The sequence below is a fragment of the Procambarus clarkii genome, chromosome 6 (assembly GCF_040958095.1).
Source record: "Procambarus clarkii isolate CNS0578487 chromosome 6, FALCON_Pclarkii_2.0, whole genome shotgun sequence".
Lineage (NCBI taxonomy): Eukaryota > Metazoa > Arthropoda > Malacostraca > Decapoda > Cambaridae > Procambarus > Procambarus clarkii.
In genome coordinates, this window is record NC_091155.1 from 9,074,083 (window position 1) to 9,088,799 (window position 14,717).

The following is a 14,717-nucleotide window of genomic DNA, read 5'->3' on the forward strand; positions in this document are numbered from 1 at the left end:
AAATGAAGTGTATCATTATTTATAAAATCAGTAAATCTACGTAGATAAGAAAAATATCAACCGTTTTTAGAGGCGTAAACTCTACATATAATGTGCAAGTTTCATGTAAATTGAATAATAAATAAAGGCTGTGAAAGCAGATCTAGTTGTAAAAGTTGGAGTTGCGTAGCGCGCGCAACAAGTTACTCTACTCGCGGTCACTCGTGACAATGCGTGATTTACGCATTGCGGCCAGCTTGTACCTTCTATGGAGAGCTCGCATGCATCTAGCTTTCAATGCTTTTCTCTTGTTCGTTTGGTAAGTCATATTGCAGTACAAATAGCATGAGTTCTGGGAGATAATGTGAGAGCGCGTCAGCATACATCCACTCCCCAAGAGAGACGCAAAGTCACTGATGGGCTGAGCCACATACCACCCTCTCTCTCACACGATACTGTTGCCAATGAGTGAGTTTATATTCATTTTATGCATAACATGTTATTTTCAACGCTATTACGAAAAATAAGACTTCTACAACGTAAGATACAATACCCCGCGGCGCACCTACGCCGCGAGGACCAGATTCACGAAAGTTACAGCGGGAAATTTGACTCTAATTACGTTATTTTTCAAGATAAAATTAAACGGTTTGCACCACAGTGTTGCCAGAACGTTGTAGTATTTTTCGTAATTTTTCGTAAATATTCCATTTTTCTTCGGATTTTCGGGTACCATAACCCCTTAATTACAACCGAAGGTACGTACACAGAGGACAACAAAGAAATTAGTGAAATTCTAAGAAGCCAGTATGAGGCTATGTTTAGCACACCAATAAACAACATGAAAGTTGATGACCCAGACAGCTTCTTTATGTATGACATTCAAGCTGCAGATAATATAACGGATATTAAGACGAACTCGGAAGACTTTGAAAGAGAAATTGACAACATGCCCATGCACTCAGCTCCTGGGCCTGACTCATGGAATTCAATATTCATAAAGAAATGTAAAGTACCAGTAGCGAGAGCACTCAGCGTAATATGGAAAAAGAGCCTGGATACAGGGGAGATACCAGCAGCACTTAAATCTGCAGATATAGCTCCTCTGCACAAGGTGGGTAACTTGGTAGCACCTAAATTATTGGGATCGTCTCAAAGCCCTCCAAATGTACTCACTAGAAAGGAGACGAGAGAGATACCAAATAATATACACATGGAAAATATTGGAGGGCCAAGTACCAAATCTGCACAGTAAAATAACAACGTACTGGAGTGAACGACATGGAAGTAAATGCAGAATAGAACCAGTGAAGAGGAGAGGTACCATAGGCACAATCAGAAAACACGGGAGCGGTTGTTCAACACCCTCCCAGCGACTATAAGAAATATAGCCGGAACAACCGTGGGCATCTTTAAGAGAAAACTAGACTGTTTACTAAAAAAAGTGCCGGACCAACCGGGCTGTGGTGGGTATGTGGGCCTGCGGGCCGCTCCAAGCAACAGCCTGGTGGACCAAACTCTCACAAGTCAAGCCTGGCCTCGGGCCGGGCTTGGGGAGTAGAACTCCCAGAACCCCATCAACCAGGTATCAACCAGGAGTACTGGTTAGAACATCATAAACCAACCTGTCCTCCTATAACCTGTCCTCCTACAACCAGTCCTCCTACAACCTGTCCTCCTACACCCTGTCCACCTACAACCTGTCCTCCTACAACCTGTCCTCCTACACCCTGTCCACCTACAACCTGTCCTCCTACAACCTGTCCTACAACCTGTCCTACAACCTGTCCTCCTACAACCTGTCCTTCTACTAAGAACGTCGCTTTTCGCTCGTATGCGTGTCATAAGGTCAACAATTGTCATACTAGAAAATTGAAGCAGCTCGCAAAAGTGACATAATGCCACGTTTTCTGTTTTGGGTCCTCTGGTAGGTTAGGAGTGGACACTTTAAATTGACCGTTTTCCTTGCCGTTGGGAAACCTTTGGAGGACGGAGTGAATAAACAACAGTGTAAAGCAACGTGGGACTTGTGCTGGGGGATGACAGCTCATCTCTTGCCAGCCATCACAGCCTCCTTGCCCCAAGGAGAAGGAGGTGTGAGGCTCTGAGGTTTCCTGTGAGGAAGAGTCTGCGGAGATCTAGTCGTTGGGGCAGGAGGAGAGGTGGGCATGGAGCAGTTGCGTGCGCCACAATGCGTGTGCGTGTGGTCCACGTTGCGGGAGCCACAGGTGTGCCCCCGCGCGTGCGTACAAACACGTGAACACCGACCGTGCTCACCTGTCAGTGACATACCTGGCGAGCACTCACCAGCCTCGGGACCTCAGAGAACAACACTGAAGGTGTAGAAGAATGGTTGTGGGGGAGGATCGAACCTGCGCTCTTGGGGCTGCAGTCGTAGATGCTCTTGATGCCTCATTCATGGGACTGTCTCATTCATGGGACTGTCTCAGTCACGGGACTGTATCGTTCATGGGACTGTCTCATTCATGGGACTGCCTCAGTCATGGGACTGCCTCATTCACGGGACTGCCTCATTCACGGGACTGCCTCATTCATGGGACTGCCTCAGTCATGGGACTGCCTCATTCACGGGACTGCCTCATTCACGGGACTGCCTCATTCATGGGACTGCCTCATTCACGGGACTGCCTCATTCATGGGACTGCCTCATTCACGGGACTGCCTCATTTACGGGACTGCCTCATTCATGGGACTGCCTCAGTCATGGGACTGCCTCATTTACGGGACTGCCTCATTCACGGGACTGCCTCAGTCATGGGACAGCCTCATTCACGGGACTGCCTCAGTCATGGGACAGCCTCATTCACGGGACTGCCTCAGTCATGGGACAGCCTCATTCACGGGACTGCCTCAGTCATGGGACAGCCTCATTCACGGGACTGTCTCAGTCATGGGACAGCCTCATTCACGGGACTGTCTCATTTACAGAAATGGAATTCATGGATTGCACAACAGTTTCGGTTCTAAATGGAGAGGAAGGGAAGCAATCTGTTTCTTTTTTGCAGTAGTATGCTGAGGTCGGGTGGCCGAGGCGCACGGGTGTAATGTGACAGGCATGGTTGACAGCTGTGACAACTGCTTCTGTCTGCCAGACTTTTCTGAAAGGTATCACGTTCGTACATATACTTCCACCTTGTCCACGAGCAGTAACGAAGCTGCATGTCCAGCATTGGACTTGGATAGTGAAGGTGTGACGCAGCATCAGGCCCGGGACTTAAGCTGAGACGCAGGCATGCGCAGAGTCGCTTCACCTTGCACTACCCCCATCACTGTTTTAAGCAGTACTGCTGTTCAGAGAGAACAGCGAGTGCTGCACCAAATTAACAGAGCTGTTAGTGAACAGTGAGCGTCTGGTGTTATTCTCACCGCTATTTGCGTCACTGTGTTCCCACTTATTCATGAATCATATAGAAGGTCGTAGCAGTTGTGGACTCCGCGAGCCTTGGCAACCCTGACTGACGCGCTCAATGTAAACATTGCCCGGAGACCTGTGCGTCCCTTTAACTACAAGGACGCCAGGCGAGGCTTGTAGACATAAACTAGCCTGCATTTTGTCCCGTGTACTTGTACATCTTAGAGTGTGAGAGAACAGTTGAGCAACAGGTAGTGGGGGTCAGAGCCCCACTACCTGTAGACATAGACTAGTTGTACTGGGGGTCAGACCCGACACTTCCTTCCACCCTGGCAGACAGTACCTTTTGACATCCTGATCCCTGCATATCCCACCAGGAAACTATTCACAAACCCTCATGCTCAGCTTGCTGCTAAATTAAGTACCATAGAACACATTCACGATATATAAACTAAAAACAACATAGCACAGACCATATTCACTGACGGATCACTCAATACAGCTACAGGGAGGGCAGGAAGTGCTGTTATTGCTCATCAGCCCGATGGCAGCACAATTCAAAGGAATATACGAATTAGTAACTGGGCGTCCACAATGCAAGCTGAGTTGGTAGCAATACTGGTAGCACTCGAAATTATTAACAACACTGAAGTAGACAGCTTAATTATTTCTGACTCCCTTCCTCACTACGAGCAATAAATAGCTTACAATCAAGTAATAACGTGTTTGTCTCAGAAGCCAGACATAGATATATATGCATACTTAACATGGGGAGGGTAAAAATAATAATATTGTGGATTCTTTCTCACATTGGCCTGCAGGAACATGACAAAGTTGACGCCCTTGCTAAGGCTGCAGTAAATAAAGACAGTATTGAACGGAATCTTGAGTTATCAAATAGGTCCCTTAAAAGTGTCATTAGACGAGAACTCCTGGATGGATTTGGAGAAAGCAGAACAGTGCAAACTGGAACTAGCAGGTCCATTGTTCATCACAATGAAATGTGTGAAGTAAAACATGTGTATGGGGCAAGTAACAAAGTCAGTAGACTAACAGACGTTGTCGCAGCTCGTATAAGACTTGGCTACAAGTATCTCTGGCAGTTCGGCTTGTATAGGGATCTAGATGAAGTAAAGTGTAAAGTGTAGCAGTTTTACAAGATAAATTTATGAATTTTTTTCTGGGTATCTTGTATGTTATTTACGACTGCATCATATTTACAACGGGTCCCACAAGCAGCAGTGGAGCTGTAAGTAATGCCTTGTGTCAGCCTAATCACGTGGAAGCTGCTGGCGTCTACGATATCTCTATATAACAACAATTAAACACCTTCACGTGATTACCTTCTATATTTCAACAGACTGTAGTTAACTATCTTTTAGCGATAGCTGTTAAAGGCTCTTGTTCGATAATTTAACATTAGGTGTAATTAATATATCTCAAATGAATATTATATCTGTCGTCGATCCAAGACCAGTGATACCATGACGAAATACGACAAAGATATCTCTTTGTCGCCCAGTTTATGGTTAAGTTAGTATTAGGTTATATTCTGCTAGGGTGTTAAGTTATGTTAAGCTAGGTAAGTTAGGTCTACTTTAAAAAGCTACTTAAACGGGATATACAAGGAATACTCTTGCAAGCTTCTAACAGACGAAGGGGACAGGTTAAAGATTTAACAGCCTGCTCCGCTAGTTGAAGCTTTAACAACCTGCTCCGCTAGTTGAAGCTTTAACAACCTGCTCCGCTAGTTGAAGCTTTAACAACCTGCTCCGCTAGTTGAAGCTTTAACAACCGGCTCCGCTAGTTGAAGCTTTAACAACCGGGTCCGCTAGTTGAAGGTTTAACAACCTGCTCCGCTAGTTGAAGCTTTAACAACCGGCTCCGCTAGTTGAAGCTTTAACAACCGGCTCCGCTAGTTGAAGCTTTAACAACCGGGTCCGCTAGTTGAAGCCTTAACAACCTGCTCCGGTAGTTGAAGCTTTAACAACCGGGTCCGCTAGTTGAAGCCTTAACAACCTGCTCCGCTAGTTGAAGCTTTAACAACCTGCTCCGCTAGTTGAAGCCTTAACAACCTGCTCCGCTAGTTGAAGCTTTAACAACCGGCTCCGCTAGTTGAAGCTTTAACAACCGGCTCCGCTAGTTGAAGCTTTAACAACCGGGTCCGCTAGTTGAAGCCTTAACAACCTGCTCCGGTAGTTGAAGCTTTAACAACCGGGTCCGCTAGTTGAAGCCTTAACAACCTGCTCCGCTAGTTGAAGCTTTAACAACCGGCTCCGCTAGTTGAAGCTTTAACAACCGGCTCCGCTAGTTGAAGCTTTAACAACCGGGTCCGCTAGTTGAAGCCTTAACAACCTGCTCCGCTAGTTGAAGCTTTAACAACCGGGTCCGCTAGTTGAAGCTTTAACAACCTGCTCCGCTAGTTGAAGCTTTAACAACCGGGTCCGCTAGTTGAAGCTTTAACAACCTGCTCCGCTAGTTGAAGCTTTAACAACCGGGTCCGCTAGTTGAAGCTTTAACAACCTGCTCCGCTAGTTGAAGCCTTAACAACCTGCTCCGCTAGTTGAAGCTTTAACAACCTGCTCCGCTAGTTGAAGCTTTAACAACCGGGTCCGCTAGTTGAAGCCTTAACAACCTGCTCCGCTAGTTGAAGCTTTAACAACCTGCTCCGCTAGTTGAAGCTTTAACAACCTGCTCCGCTAGTTGAAGCTTTAACAACCGGGTCCGCTAGTTGAAGCTTTGCAAAAGCCAACTTGCCTACAGTAACCTTCAGACTGTCCTCTCACCATGGCCGTGACAGCGTAAAGTCCTCACAATGCGTGACACACAACAGTAAAGGGCAGAGTCTAGCTGGAAACTGATCAGCTGTAGACAATGTGATATACACACAAGGTCTTCTACACACATGTATGTGAAGTTCGCGAGCGTCCGAGGGTCAGGAATGGACCGCCAAGACCTTTTACCTTCCTCTCATTTAACCTTAAGCAGGTCAATAACCTCTCTCCAGGTACGGAGATCAATAACCCAGCCTAACGTGGGTCAATATATCATATTTTTTTCTCGTAAACGATTGAACGTCATGGGTTGTGAGTCGTGTGTGTGTGTAAATCGGTTTTCACTCGTAATTAGGGGGGTTTCACTCATAATTAGGGGTTTTCACTCGTAATTTGGGGGTTTTCACTCGTAATTAAGGAGTTTTCACTCATAATTAGGGGGTTTTCACTCATAATTAGGGGGTTTTCACTCATAATTAGGGGGTTTTCACTCGTAATTTGGGGTTTTCACTCATAATTAGGGGTTTTCAGTCATAATTAGGGGGGTTTCACTCGTAATTAAGGGGTTTTCACTCATAATTAGGGAGTTTTCACTTATAATTAGGGGTTTCACTCATAATTAGGGGGTTTTCACTCATAATTAGGGGGGTTTCACTCATAATTAGGGAGTTTTCACTCATAATTTGGGTGTTTTCACTCATAATTAGGAGGTTTTCACTTATAATTAGGAATTTCACTTATAATTAGGGGGTTTTCACTCATAATTAGGGAGTTTTCACTCATAATTAGGGGGTTTTCACTCATAACTTGGGTGTTTTCACTCATAATTAGAGGGTTTTCACTAATAATTAGGGGTTTCACTCGCAATTAGGGAGTTTCACTCATAAATAAGGGGTTTTCATTTATAATTTGGGGTTTTCACTCAAAATTTGGGGGTTTTCACTCATAATTTACGGCTCGATTACTAAGCATTTGGGTTTTGTTGTTGAGACCGGCTGACCACAGCCACCAGAGGGCGGTTCATGCACCATGTTAATTCGTGCACCAGGTGATAGGGCAGTGGGCTTCGTTAGATAGTCACACTCGAAGATCCCAGATACGATTTCCAGGCGGGACAGAAATGGCTGGTTTGCCTTCACTTTCACCTAATGCACCTGTTCACCAAACAGAAATTAGGTGCCCAGGAGCTAGGCTAATTATGGGGTTGCCTCCTGGAATGGGTCAGTAGTTAGACCTGTTGGGGGGGGGACCTTGATACAAGACAAAACTATAAGTATACACACAGGCTTCCTGTCCCCAAGAAAACGAATTATTAGTATTATTAGTAGTAGTAGTTTTTATATGAATCTAATATTTTATATATTTATATAACAAGTGCCATTATAGATACCTGATAATAGTCTGAAATTTTGGAAATCCTGTCCACAACAAAAGGATTGTTCAGGCGCTTTTAACATCGTTTCGTTTGATTGTATGAATGTTTCGTTTCGTTACAGTTAACGAAGTTACAGTTCACGAAGTAACAGCTTCGTTACAGTTTCGCTTCGTTAGGTTAACTAAACCAATAATAAAAAGACGCCATGCTTTAAAAACACGAATGTTAACACAGTTGTTCCCAGAGGAGGTTTCATACTTAGGGTTGATAATATTTAACTAATACCCCCATAAATAACATTTAACCCATACCCCATAAATAACATTTAACCCATACCCCATAAATAACATTTAACCCATACCCCATAAATAACATTTAACCCATACCCCATAAATAACATTTAACCCATACCCCATAAATAACATTTAACCCATACCCCATAAATAACATTTAACCCATACCCCATAAATAACATTTAACCACTACCCCATAATTAACATTTAACCCATACCCCATAAATAACATTTAACCCATACCCCATAAATAACATTTAACCACTACCCCATAATTAACATTTAACCCATACCCCATAAATAACATTTAACCACTACCCTATAAATAACATTTAACCCATACCCCATAAATAACATTTAACCCATACCCCATAAATAACATTTAACCCATACCCCATAAATAACATTTAACCCATACCCCATAAATAACATTTAACCACTACCCCATAAATAACATTTAACCACTACCCCATAAATAACATCTAACCACTACCCCATAAATAACATTTAACCCATACCCCATAAATAACATCTAACCCATACCCCATAAATAACATTTAACCCATACCCCATAAATAACATTTAACCCATACCCCATAAATAACATTTAACCCATACCCCATAAATAACATCTAACCCATACCCCATAAATAACATCTAACCCATACCCCATAAATAACATTTAACCCATACCCCATAAATAACATCTAACCCATACCCCATAAATAACATCTAACCCATACCCCATAATAATAATCAATGCTAATTACCACATTGCTAACTGCATTATTTACATGAAAGAAACGAATAAAAGAGAAACAAATGTAATTGTTGTATCTTATGAAGCAGAAATATGAGATACCCGGCAGTGCCCAGGTCGCCTTTTCTCCCCCTTACCCGCAAATCCTCCCCATCTCCCCATTTACGAACATCTGCATTTTGCAATTAGTATCAAGATGCCTAGACTGACCCAGCCCCTGACCTGTGCAACGAAGCTCAGATCAGTCCTGTGGTGCAGGTGGAAGTGCAGTTCTTGTGGCAGCGAGAGATGGGGCCAGATTCACGAAAGCACTTACGCAAACACTTACGAACCTGTACATCTTTTCTCAATCTTTGGCGGCTTTGTTTCCCATTATTAAATAGTTAATGAGCTCCGAAGCACCAGGAGGCTGTTTATAACAATAACAACAGTTCAATGGGAAGTTTTCATGGTTGCAAACTGTTTAATAAATGTAACCAAAGCCGTCAAAGATTGAGGAAAGATGTACACGTTCGTAAGTGCTTTCGTGAATCCCGCCTCATGGTTCCTACTCCTATGAGTGTTAAGAGTGTGTAGATAACTGGGCCCTCCACTCGTCAGAGTGGCTTGTTTCCAATGATCCTTGCACTCGAACGAGTAGACGAGGGCAGCGTTGACACGTTGTAAGGGATCCCTGGTCATTTTTTACTGCACTCAGCAACCCAAGGCATAACTGAGGCATTCTGAACTCATTACCACCACACTGCACTCATTACATCATTACTTTGTACTGTGTGGACGGACTTGGGACTTGTGGGTACTGAGTGGACGGACTTGGGACTTGTGGGTACTGTGTGGACGGACTTGGGACTTGTTGGTACTGTGTGGACGGACTTGGGACTTGGTGGTACTGTGTGGACGGACTTGGGACTTGTTGGTACTGTGTGGACGGACTTGGGACTTGGTGGTACTAAATGGATTGACCGTTCAATCCCCGACCGTCCAAGTGGTTGGGCACCATTCCTTTCCCCCGTCCCATCCCAAATCCTTATCCTGACCCCTTTCCCTGTGCTATATAGTCGTAAATGACTTGCCGCTTTATCCTGATAGCTCCTTGCTTCTCCCCAGAAAACTTAACAATTGCGCAGCGCCGTGCGCCGTGCAGACTGATTTGATTGCAAAGGAAGCAGACTTGTGCAACTTGCCTCAAACACACACACACACACACACACTTCATTGCATGCAAGCTAAATGAATTATCCATGTCCCTGGGCCCTTTACGTTGGTCAACAACGGGTAATCAGGTAGTATTGAAGGAGATTGCAACCCTGTGCAGCGTAGTTTGAGGTGACCTGCTGTCTGTGCGGACCGTGACCTGTCAGGTCACCGTGCCCAACGGGTTCTGAGGGGAGACAGCTGGCTTGGTGACGGTAGACAGAGTTTAGGATCAGTTGGTTAATGGTGATGTTTGTAAGGGAGGTACGGTGGTCCTGTACGGTGGTCCTGTACGGTGGTCCTGTACGGTGGTCCTGTACGGTGGTCCTGTACGGTGGTCCTGTACGGTGGTCCTGTACGGTGGGTGGTCCTGTACGGTGGTCCTGTACGGTGAGCCTGTACGGTGGTCCTGTACGGTGGTCCTGTACGGTGGTCCTGTACGGTGGTCCTGTACGGTGGTCCTGTACGGTGGTCCTGTACGGTGGTCCTGTACGGTGGTCCTGTACGGTGGTCCTGTACGGCGGTCCTGTACGGCGGTCCTGTACGGTGGTCCTGTACGGTGGTCCTGTACGGTGGTCCTGTACGGTGGTCCTGTACGGTGGTCCTGCACGGTGGTCCTGTACGGCGGTCCTGTACGGCGGTCCTGTACGGTGGTCCTGTACGGTGGTCCTGTACGGTGGTCCTGTACGGTGGTCCTGTACGGCGGTCCTGTACGGTGGTCCTGTACGGCGGTCCTGTACGGTGGTCCTGTACGGCGGTCCTGTACGGCGGTCCTGTACGGTGGTCCTGTACGGCGGTCCTGTACGGCGGTCCTGTACGGTGGTCCTGTACGGTGGTCCTGTACGGTGGGTGGTCCTGTACGGTGGTCCTGTACGGTGGTCCTGTACGGTGGTCCTGTACGGTGGTCCTGTACGGTGGGTGGTCCTGTACGGTGGTCCTGTACGGTGGTCCTGTACGGTGGTCCTGTACGGTGGGTGGTCCTGTACGGTGGTCCTGTACGGTGGTCCTGTACGGTGGTCCTGTACGGTGGTCCTGTACGGTGGGTGGTCCTGTACGGTGGTCCTGTACGGTGGTCCTGTACGGTGGTCCTGTACGGTGGTCCTGTACGGTGGTCCTGTACGGTGGTCCTGCACGGTGGTCCTGTACGGTGGTCCTGCACGGTGGTCCTGCACGGCGCTCTTCGTCCTCCCATACTTAACACGCTAGCTTAATGCACGCCCTGAGGTACGCCCCGAGGTACATCCTGAGGTACGCCCTGAGGTACACCCCAAGGTACGCCCTGAGGTACACCCCAAGCTACACCCCAAGGTACGCCCTGAGGTACACCCTAAGGTACGCCCTGAGGTACGCCCTGAGGTACACCCCAAGGTACGCCCTGAGGTACACCCCAAGGTACGCCCTGAGGTACACCCTGAGGTACGCCCTGAGGTACGCCCTGTGAGGCACAACAATTACCTCACATCTAATATCACCTCCTCTCGACAGCCAATCATAACAAATCAAGAATTTCTAAATAATTATAAACAACGCTACGATTAAAAATAAAATCTCACGATATTACAGATTGTAAAATCGAATGACAACATGAGGTTAGGTGTCGGCTATCGTCTTCTGACCTTCCATATGGTTATCGTCCTATGTCTGCTATCGTTCTCTGACCTACCATATGGCTATCGTCCTATGTCTGCTATCGTTCTCTGACCTACCATATGGCTATCGTCCTATGTCTGCTATCGTCCTCTGACCTACCATATGGCTATCGTCCTATGTCTGCTATCGTCCTCTGACCTACCATATGGCTATCGTCCTATGTCTGCTATCGTCCTCTGACCTAGCGCTGGCCATATACATCTCGCTGTGTACATCTTCACTCTAACAGGTCAGGGGAAGTATATACACTCAGGGAGAGTGTCACTCACACCGGAAGCTCTCGAGTGATTACTGCAATTTAGAACTGAAAAGCCTTGCAAGGGCAGTTTGTATAGGCCCCCCCCCCCCCTGCTGCTGCTGCTGCTCTGTACTAGGTACACAGGTACACAGGTACACACACCAAGGATGTGACACTCTAGGTACACACACCAAGGATGTGACACACTAGGTACACAGGTACACACAACAAGGATGTGACACACTAGGTACACAGGTACACACAACAAGGATGTGACACACTAGGTACATAGGTACACACACCAAGGATGTGACACACTAGGTACACAGGTACACACAACAAGGATGTGACACACTAGGTACACAAAACTAGGATGTGACACACTAGGTTCACAGGTACACACAGCAAGGATGTGACACACTAGGTACACACAAGGATGTGACACACTAGGTACACACAACAAGGATGTGACACACTAGGTACACACCACAAGGATGTGACACACTAGGTACGCAAAACTAGGATGTGACACACTAGGTTCACAGGTACACAGGTACACACAACAAGGATGTGACACACTAGGTACACAAAACTAGGATGTGACACACTAGGTAAACAGGTACACACAGCAAGGATGTGACACACTAGGTACACACAAGGATGTGACACACTAGGTACATACAACAAGGATGTGACACACTAGGTACACACAACAAGGATGTGACACACTAGGTCAGGTACACACAACAAGGATGTGACACACTAGGTACACATAACAAGGATGTGACACACTAGGTACACACAACAAGGATGTGACACACTAGGTACACATAACAAGGATGTGAACACTAGGTACACACAAGGATGTGACACACTAGGTCAGGTACACACAACAAGGATGTGACACACTAGGTACACATAACAAGGATGTGACACACTAGGTACACACAACAAGGATGTGACACACTAGGTACACATAACAAGGATGTGACACACTAGGTACACACAACAAGGATTTGACACACTAGGTACACAGGTACACACAACAAGGATGTGACACACTAGGTACACACAACAAGGATGTGACACACTAGGTACACAGGTACACACAACAAGGATGTGACACACTAGGTACACAGGTACACACAACAAGGATGTGACACACTAGGTACACAGGTACACACAACAAGGATGTGACACACTAGGTACACAGGTACACACAACAAGGATGTGACACACTAGGTACACAGGTACACACAACAAGGATGTGACACACTAGGTACACAGGTACACACAACAAGGATGTGACACACTAGTTACACACAACAAGGATGTGACACACTAGGTACACAAAACTAGGATGTGACACACTAGGTTCACAGGTACACGGGTACACACAACAAGGATGTGACACACTAGGTACACAAAACTAGGATGTGACACACTAGGTACACAGGTACACACAGCAAGGATGTGACACACTAGGTACACAAAAGGATGTGACACACTAGGTACACACAACAAGGATGTGGCACACTAGGTACACACAACAAGGATGTGACACACTAGAAACACACAACAAGGATGTGACTCACTAGCTACACACAACAAGGATGTGAGACACTAGGTACACAGGTACACACAGGAAGGATGTGACACACTAGGTACACACAAGGATGTGACACACTAGGTACATACAACAAGGATGTGACACACTAGGTACACACAACAAGGATGTGACACACTAGGTACACAGGTACACACAGCAAGGATGTGACACACTAGATACACACAAGGATGTGACACACTAGGTACACACAACAAGGATGTGACACACTAGGTACACACAACAAGGATGTGACACACTAGGTACACACAACAAGGATGTGACACACTAGGTACACACAAGGATGTGACACACTAGGTACACACAACAAGGATGTGACACACTAGGTACACACAACAAGGATGTGACACACTAGGTACACCTAACAAGGATGTGACACACTAGATACACAGGTACACACAACAAGGATGTGACACACTAGGTACACAGGTACACACAACAAGAATGTGACACACTAGGTACACACAACAAGGATGTGACACACTAGGTACACACAACAAGGATGTGATACACTAGGTACACACAAGGATGTGACACACTAGGTACACACAAGGATGTGACACACTAGGTACACACCACAAGGATGTGACACTCTAGGTACACACACCAACGATGTGACACACTAGGTACACACAACAAGGATGTGACACACAAGGTACACAGGTACACACAACAAGGATGTGACACACTAGGTACACACAACAAGGATGTGACACAATAGGTACACACAACAAGGATGTGACACACACGGTACACAGGTACACACAACAAGGATGTGACACACTAGGTACACACAACAAGGATGTGACACACTAGGTACACACAACAAGGATGTGACACACTAGGTACACACAACAAGGATGTGACACACTAGGTACACACAACAAGGATGTGATACACTAGGTACACACAAGGATGTGACACACTAGGTACACACAAGGATGTGACACACTAGGTACACACCACAAGGATGTGACACCCAAGGTACACACACCAAGGATGAGACACACTAGGTACACACAACAAGGATGTGACACACTAGATACACAGGTACACACAACAAGGATGTGACACACAAGGTACACAGGTACACACAACAAGGCTGTGACACACAAGGTACACAGGTACACACAACAAGGATGTGACACACTAGGTACACACAACAAGGATGTGACACAATAGGACAATAGGTACACACAACAAGGATGTGACACACTAGGTACACAGAACAAAGATGTGACACACTAGGTACACACAACAAGGATGTGACACACTAGGTACACACAACAAGGATATGACACACTAGGTACACACAACAAGGATGTGACACACTAGGTACACACAACAAGGATGTGACACACTAGGTACTCACAACAAAGGATGTGACATACTAGGTACACACAACAAGGATATGACACACTAGGTACATTACAACAAGGATGTGACACACTAGG

The 14,717-nt window shown here is 46.0% G+C and overlaps 2 protein-coding genes across 3 annotated transcripts in view; both read right to left on the reverse strand.

The window, feature by feature from the left end:
- The window catches only part of LOC123749267 (uncharacterized), a 69,463-nt gene that overhangs the window by 50,081 nt on the left and 4,665 nt on the right, over nucleotides 1–14,717 (reverse strand). The window lies entirely within an intron of this gene.
- On the reverse strand, nucleotides 9,981–10,940 carry LOC123749270 (uncharacterized). The gene has a single exon (XM_045731381.1). It carries the CDS (start codon nucleotides 10,938–10,940, stop codon nucleotides 9,981–9,983), a length of 960 nt encoding a protein of 319 aa, XP_045587337.1.

Excerpts from the sequence above, each read along its gene's own strand:
- LOC123749270 (XM_045731381.1), bottom strand. The coding sequence starts at position 10,940 with ATGGGAGGACGAAGAGCGCCGTGCAGGACCACCGTGCAGGACCACCGT.